This window comes from Priapulus caudatus, unplaced genomic scaffold, assembly GCF_000485595.1.
Source record: "Priapulus caudatus unplaced genomic scaffold, Priapulus_caudatus-5.0.1 Scaffold87, whole genome shotgun sequence".
In the NCBI taxonomy this organism is placed as follows: Eukaryota; Metazoa; Priapulida; class Priapulimorpha; order Priapulimorphida; family Priapulidae; genus Priapulus; species Priapulus caudatus.
In genome coordinates, this window is record NW_014577148.1 from 121458 (window position 1) to 130192 (window position 8735).

The 8735-nt window shown below is 39.6% G+C and overlaps 1 protein-coding gene across 3 annotated transcripts in view; it reads left to right on the forward strand.

Annotated features, from left to right (window-relative positions):
* Positions 1–8735, forward strand: part of LOC106804780 (glycerophosphocholine phosphodiesterase GPCPD1-like) — a 37894-nt gene that overhangs the window by 20464 nt on the left and 8695 nt on the right. For all 3 annotated transcript variants that reach the window (XM_014806116.1, XM_014806114.1, XM_014806115.1), the window contains 6 exons: positions 3153–3315; positions 3529–3664; positions 4016–4070; positions 4353–4445; positions 4775–4894; positions 5255–5300. In XM_014806116.1, the coding sequence (XP_014661602.1) occupies positions 3153–3315; positions 3529–3664; positions 4016–4070; positions 4353–4445; positions 4775–4894; positions 5255–5300 (613 nt within the window). The remainder of the gene's footprint in view (positions 1–3152; positions 3316–3528; positions 3665–4015; positions 4071–4352; positions 4446–4774; positions 4895–5254; positions 5301–8735) is intronic.

The window sequence follows — 8735 nt, forward strand, 5'->3', positions numbered from 1 at the left end:
CTGCGTGATTAGGGGAGTTGAGAATCACTACCTGTAAGTTGGCCTAGAGGATGTGTTCCAACACTGTAATTGGTACATGGCTGATTCTATGCATGTCCTTCATTGTCATTGGAAGAATGTAGGCGAACCCTTGTGCTCAGGAATAGATGTGTCATCGGAATGGATTGTACTCATAAAAGTCCACAGTGAATGCCTGCAAATGAAAAACATAGTATTTACCCTTCACAAAGCAATTTATAATGCTTTAAAGGGATCGTTTACTCTAGCTCTCTAGGGTTATTTTCAGTTAATTTAGGTTAAAATTTCGCTACAATAAAAAGTTCAATGTTCAATCACCATTAGAAATATTATTAAAAAATGTTTTAAAACTAACGACTACAGTTTGATTAACAACGACGGTGGCCGGCACTCAAGCGCACGATCTGATAAGTTCAGGAGTCTATCAAATATATATAGACCTGATAAGTGGCACAAAACGACTTTTCAGCCAAGGGCTACAGACCGAGGGTGTTTCTTATTTATTAATTTAAAAGCAAAGGATTGTAATATCTTAATAAATGACATATAGTTTCAGTTATATTATGGATAAATTTGTCCTAAAATAAACATCGTTCGGGCGTTAAATAGCATTTAGGTATAAATATAATTGCACCTTTGTGATTAGGCCTCGGTCTGTAACGTGAAAAAATAAATAGGGAAATGCGCGAACTTTTTCAGGGTGGCAGCACGGTCGCGGGTGTCAATGGCGCCGTTCAATTCGTAGCGTTGATGGTATAATTATTTAAACAATTAAATTAGGTATCTGGTAACAAGTACGTGTGAGTATAGACAATTTGTTTATCAGTAAAATATCCTAGAGTCTACTATCCCTTTAAGTTCTGTGAGAACATCTTTGGACATAAGAAGTAAAAAAAGTGAGTGAAAATGAGGCCTGGAGAGCTTGGTGATAAAGAAAATGGCGAAGGAAACTAAAGATGACAAAAGCAAACAGATGTGCTAGAAAGGAGCTGATGAAATTATTTTTAATCTAAATTGATCTTGGAGTGTAGCAATGTAACTAGTCACTAATATTTTAGTTCAAAAGAGGTGCTTTATCCAGATAAATAATTTAAAATCAAGTTAAACTTTAAGCTACTTTTAAAGCAAGCTTACATGGCACAGAATTAATTGTAACATGTAAAAAGCATTATTACTCTTCAATCATAAGAAGAGAAATAGGCTAGCAACTGCAGTCAAAATTTACAGAAAGCCATACAGTAAAGATAACTCACATTCCTCATCTCTGTAAATACGTTCATGTAATCAATCACCTTAGCACTGCCAATTGGCTTTCAATATTCCTGGACTGCCTCTATACGATCAGGAGTCTATCAAAAGGAGTAAGGCACGCTAAAACCGGCAAAATTCAACATTTAGTAGCCTTAGTCTACCTATGATTTATTGTGTTTACCACTCGATAAAACTTGAGCTCAAGTATTGCCTTAATCATTAAACTTTATCCGTGTCTAATCGTTGGTCTCAATAAAAATGACAAATCCGGAGATATCGGTTCAAACGTACAATGTGGTTTTATCAATTTACATCGCTTTGTGATGATCTGTGAACCGAAACATAAGGGCAATGCTTTTGAAAGCCCTCTATCGTTTAGCCAATGCAAAACATAGCAAAGAACTAGCGAGGTTTGCTAGGGATTTCGGAAAAGTTAAACACGACGTGGTGTTATTGATGCTATTCACATTAGAAATAAAAAATTTCACATGTTTAGTATTTTTATCCATTTATTTGTTCTTAACAATATTGTTCATAACATGTAATTACTGTCATTCGACAGGCCTATAATAACAACAAGGCGTGTTTAACTTTCCGAAATCCCTAGCACCCTCGCTAGTTCTTTGCTATGTTTGCATTGCTAAACGATAGAGGGCTTTCAAAAGCATTGCCCTTATGTTTCGGTTCACAGATCATCACAAAGCGATGTAAATTGATAAACCACCAATTGTACGTTTGAACCGATATCTTCGGATTTGTCATTTTATGAGACCAACGATTGACACGGATAAAGTTTAATGATTAAGGCAATACTTGAGCTCAAGTTTATCGAGGTAAACACAATAAATCATAGTAGACTAAGGCTACTAAATGTTGAATTTTGCCGGTTTTAGCGTGCCTTACTCCTTTTGATAGACTCCTGATACGATTACATTGACATTAATAACCAGGGACGAGATTCATCAACGTTGCGTAAAGTGTATTGCGTACACAGGGTTTCTACGAAGTACGTACGCAAAGCTCGTAGGTGCGCGATTCATCAACGCAGCGTAGCACCTGCGTACGCAAATGTTGATGAATTCCAGTGTAAATCCACTACGCCATTGTAGCTGGCTGTGTTGAGGGGCGTGCCTAGCATAAACCAATCACGCGGGTGCGACACATACCATATCAACCAAACTGACGCCTCTTTTGTATGTAAAACATATGGCTCTAGCTCTGTCTACAGGAGTGCTGGGGGATGCGATAGTTGTCCTCATTTTCGTTTGTATGATTGCGTTCAACACTCGATGAAAGCAACGACACGTGCGTGCGTGCATGCGTGCGCACGTACACGGCTAAATACGAACTCGCTTATAACGAAAACAATGCCAAGCTATGACAAAAAGAAGCGTCAAAGGCGCCGCCTGTCTCGTGGTGATGGTAATTATTTATTTATTTTAGTTAAGTAGTGCGTGTGCATGTACACGTGCGTGCGTGTGCATGTACAAGTGCGTGCGTGCGTGTGCACGTACACACTACGAACTCGCTTATAACGAAAAACAATGCCAGGCTATGACAAAAAGAAGCGTCAAAAGGCGCTGCCTGTTTGTGTAGTATGGTAATTATTTATTATTTTTAGTTTGAGTATTAATTTTATAATGTTTTCCCAATAAAATAATGAATGTTGCGATATGCTGGAAACGCTTGCGAATAACGATCCCAACGAACATTCTTTTATGAAGGTTCCTGATACCATCTCTGTGCATTCCACTGTTTCGGCGTGTATGTGAACACATTTGGGACTAACAGGGTTTACTAGAATCCCACCACTCCACCACAGAGTCACCGCAGTAGACGTTAGATGAGCGCTGTCGCTATGCGGCACTTGTTTTCATTTGCAGGCATTCACTGTGGACTTTTATGAGTACAATCCATTCGATGACACATCTATTCCTGAGCACAAGGGGTTCGCCTACATTCTTCCAATGACAATGAAGGACATGCATAGAATCAGCCATGTACCAATTACAGGTGTTGGACACATCCCTCTAGGCCAACTTACAGGTAGTGATTCTCAACTCCCCTAACAACGCAGCTACCCTAAGCAATTTTGCCTACTTGGACATGGTAACACCTTATTAGCATCCTGTGACATATACAGGATATTATCTATCATTCCTAAACATTTATGACATTTTATGCCATGAACAGAGCAAAGTGATTCTTATTTGTCTCGCCAGCCAGGTTGTACATCGTGTCTAATTGCTGTTATTACAGTTGAGTACCTGGTCGTGACACCATTGCCAAGTCAGCTGTGCAACATGCGAACAACATACAAGCACCACTGGAAGCGCACGCGGCGCCCCCTAGACGTGGGTCACCGCGGAGTAGGCTCATCCTATGTGTTGTCGGGGTAATGCTGATGGCTTGCACTGACACCCTCACGTGTGAATCTATGTACTGCAATCCATGCCGAGACGGGAGTCAACAATACATACAATATATTTGATGTACAACAGAAAAACATAAAAACCTGTGATTGTTCTCTACATTGAGTAAAATTTATCTGGTACAAAATAAAATATAAATTAGAAGTGTAAAATAGCTTTACATCGTTATTCCATGAAAGTGAGCACTATCTGTAGAGATCTCTATAAGACATTCATTCATGATAATTGGCTACTACTCGCAGTAAGGTATGCGAGTGGTTTGTAACAGCTACGTTACAGTTGAGTTGGTGGGCTGATGTGTGATATGCTTGCAGGACGGCGGTCGTGCGGGAGAACACGATCGCATCTCTCAACAAGGCTGGAAGCCACGTGAGTATCTGCTATCGGTGGTGGCGTCGCGCGCATGCTCATAGACATTGATGTAGTGGATAGGACCCGTGTCCCTCTAGCGTTTTCTGCGTATGACATTTCACAGTTGTCGCATCTCACTTTGCTACTGTCACGTTGGAACCTATCTTTACAGCTGCTGCCGATGGATCTGCTATAGCCTGCAGGTGGCAGTGGCTAGTGTGCAGCTGGCCTGACCACGTGTGAGAGAACTGTAAGACTGAAGAATCTGCTTGCTTGTACTTATGATCATTATTGTCACAGGGTGCAGATTTTGTGGAGTTTGATGTGCAGCTCTCCAAGGACCTAGTGCCAATTGTCTTCCATGACTTCACTGTATGCATAGCAATGAAGAAGGTAGAGAGGCGCAGCTATTCTGTATAGTTATTCTCAGTCCTGATGCCTACTGTGCCTCATGCCCTGACTCCTATATATTATCCTGCCTCACTTTCTGTCTCAACTCTTACTATAGCTAAATCCTATTGAAGCAAAATTGCTCTAACTCAAGCAAATTGCATTGAATAATATATAATATATTAGCTAAAACTAAAAACCCTGTGAATGAGAGCATCAATGAGCAGTCACCATGTGTGTTCTTTCATGTATTTCGGACTGACACTGCGCGATACTTGCATTAATGCCCAGCAGCACGTGCAATGCGCGCTAACAAGCATGTATTTGTGCAGAGACGGAACACTAGTATCAGCTATGGGAGCCATGGAAGACGGGATTCCTCGGAGCAAGACGACGAGCTATACAAGATTCCTGTCAAGGATCTGACTGTTGCCCAGCTGCAGCAACTCAAGGTGGGTTGGTTCACGTGTAAGGCAGGATAAGGCATAGCTTGATGAATTTCTGTATAAGTTCGGAGGTGTGGTGATAATTTTCCTATTGTCCTGCCGTGATCGACAGACAGCTATAGCGAACCAGCTTTGTGATAAGTTAAATAAATCTAAATAATCTAAGCTAAATAAAAGAGAATTCTTAGTATTGTGAAGTGCAGCAAATGTGACATTTTGATGTGGATATGTGTGAAACTATACACAAAGTGGGTCAGCTTGACTGAGCTAGCAAAAATATCCAAAGGCTGCATGGTTATCCTTGTCATGGTTTAGGTGGATAGGTTCGCTCTCCACACACTATTGAATTTTAAAAATCTCTTCCAGTTGTCGCACTCTGAGCATACTCAGATGGAGCTCCACACTGATGAGGGTAAGCAGACCTTATAAATACCTAGCATTAAATTTGAGTAGTATTGCTATTATGTTACGTGATGTAATGAAATCTCACGTATGAAATATATTTACTAGTTGATGAATAGTCATTAGTCGTTAGTGTTACAGATGTATTTTCCACGTTTTCTAGTAAAGCAGTAAAGTGTGCAGTTTATAGGTTACTGTCAATTTGTTTTAATACTTCTGATGAAAATTAAAAAAGTATTAAGTTTAGACCTTTAAATTATATTTGAAATTGATCTTATGTCTATTGCTTGTGTTAATAATGTCATCAACAAATAAAGACAAAGATGTCTCCAAGGCTTAATTATTAGAAATTCAACATTCACTAGCCCTAATCTGTTTGTAATTTATTGCATTTAACTCAATAAACCCGACAGCTCAATGGCTAGTTTAACCATTCACCCCAACTTGTGAAATCCTTTTCCCTCATTCATTTTACAATCTGGTGATATAGGCTAGAACGTATGATACAGTAGCCAAACAATTCAATAATAAACTACAGGTATCACCTCACAATAAACAGATAGTCAGCTAATGTCTTGCAGCTGTGCCAGTGATGTCAGTTATGGTGATGAGGAGTGTTGGTGATTTGTGATGCACTGCCCTACTTCTCTCTTGATCAAGTTACTAACTTCGAGTCATGGTTTAATAACAGATGCCTTATAATGTAATTGTGCATATGATGCAAACATGATTACGGTACACCAAATAAAAACCAAAGGCAACGTTTATACTCCCTTCCGGACGATCGCACTGCACTATTTCTTTACTTGTGGTCAAATCAATGTGTACACAAAAGTACTTCCAACGTACATATTCAGACCTGTCAACTGTTACGTATTGCCCGTAATTTGTTACGGACGCGAGTTAAAATTACGGTGTTACGGACGACCTCGAAAAATTACGGACAGCAAGAAATCTCTGAAATTTATATTTTTTAATGCAAAAAAAAAGAAATAAACACAGTGTAAAATCAACTATTATCATGTAACAAGCCGTTTTAGGTGCGATTCATCAAGCTAAAATTTACGTAAACCTTTGCATAACTTTACACAGGCTGAAGAGGTGCCGTAAACCACTCGAAATTTCCGCAAGCGTTTCCAGCATATCGCAACATTCATTATTTTATTGGGAAAACATTATAAAATTAATACTCAACTAAAAATAAATAAATAATTACCATACTACACAAACAGGCAGCGCCTTTTGACGCTTCTTTTGTCATAGCCTGGCATTGTTTTCGTTATAAGCGAGTTCGTAGTGTGTACGTGCACACGCACGCACGCACTTGTACATGCACACGCACGCACGTGTACATGCACACGCACTACTTAACTAAAAATAAATAAATAATTACCATACCCCACAGACAGGCGGCGCCTTTGACGCTTCTTTTGTCATAGCTTGGCATTGTTTTCGTTATAAGCGAGTTCGTATTTAGCCGTGTACGTGCGCACGCATGCACGCACGCACGTGTCGTTGCTTTCATCGAGTGTTGAACGCAATCATACAAACGAAAATGAGGACAACTATCGCATCCCCCAGCACTCCTGTAGACAGAGCTAGAGCCATATGTTTTACATACAAAAGAGGCGTCAGTTTGGTTGATATGGTATGTGTCGCACAGCGTGATTGGTTTATGCTAGGCACGCCCCTCAACAACCAGCAGCTACAATGGCGTAGTGGATTTACACTGGAATTCATCAACATTTGCGTACGCAGGTGCTACGCTGCGTTGATGAATCGCACCTACGAGCTTTGCGTACGTACTTCGTAGAAACCCTGTGTACGCAATACACTTTACGCAACGTTGATGAATCTCGTCCCTGGTTATTAATGTCAATGTAATCGTATAGAGGCAGTCCAGGAATATTGAAAGCCAATTGGCAGTGCTAAGGTGATTGATTACATGAACGTATTTACAGAGATGAGGAATGTGAGTTATCTTACTGTATGGCTTTCTGTAAATTTTCACTGCAGTTGCTAGCCTATTTCTCTTTCTTATGATTGAAGAGTAATAATGCTTTTTACATGTTACAATTAATTCCTGTGCCATGTAAGCTTGCTTTAAAAGTAGCTTAAAGTTTAACTTGATTTTAAATTATTTATCTGGATAAAGCACCTCTTTTGAACTAAAATATTAGTGACTAGTTACATTGCTACACTCCAAGATCAAATTTAGATTAAAAATAATTTCATCAGCTCCTTTCTAGCACATCTGTTTGCTTTTGTCATCTTAGTTTCCTTCGCCATTTTATTTATCACCAAGCTCTCCAGGCCTCATTTTCACTCACTTTTTTACTTCTATGTCCAAAGATGTTCTCACAGAACTTAAAGGGATAGTAGACTCTAGGATTTTACTGTATAACAAATTGTCTATACTCACACGTACTTGTTACCAGATACCTAATTTAATTGTTATAATTAATTATACATCAACGCTACGAAATTTGAACGGCGCCATTGACACCCGCGACCGTGCTGCCACCCTGAAAAAGTTGCGCATTTCCCTATATATTTTTCACGTTACAGACCGAGGCCTAATCACAAAGGTGCAATTATATTTATACCTAAATGCTATTTAACCGAACGATGTTTATTTTAGGACAAATTTATCCATAATATAACTGAAACTATATGTCATTTATAAGATATTACAATCCTTTTGCTTTTAAATTAATAAATAAGAAACACCCTCGGTCTGTAGCCCTTGGCTGAAAAGTCGTTTTGTGCCACTTATCAGGAGTCTATATATATTGATAGACTCCTGAACTTATCAGATCGTGCGCTTTGAGTGCCGCCACCGTCGTTGTAATCAAACTGTAGTCGTTAGTTTTAAAACATTTTTTAATAATATTTCTAATGGTGATTGAACCATGAAACTTTTTATGTAGCGAAATTTTAACCTAAATTAACTGAAAATAACCCTAGAGCCTAGAGTAAACGATCCCTTTAAAGCATATAAATTGCTTGTGAAGGGTAAATACTATGTTTAGCTCATCTGACATAGTCAGATGCAGCTTGTAGAATCGCTTGATCGTCCGTCCGATCGTCCGATCGTCCGATCGTTCGATCGTCCGATCGTCCGATCGTTCGATCGTCCGATCGTCCGATCGTCCGATCGTCCAATCGTCCGTCCGTCAACAGTTGGGCACAAATCTTAACCGCTCGACGTACGGTCACGATATTCGGCACATTGGGGGGGATCGTCAAAACGAGTTGGGCTGTCGAAGCTGGGGGTCAAAGGTCAAAGGTCAAGAGGTGTAAAAGAAGGGGGAACATTCACTCCTTAACTTAAGGTATAGGGAGGAAATGCAGAATTGCGGCACAAATCTAAACGGCTCTCCCTAGGCTCGTGATAGTCGGTGTATAGCATCATGGTAGGAAAAGCCATCACTGTGCCGAAATT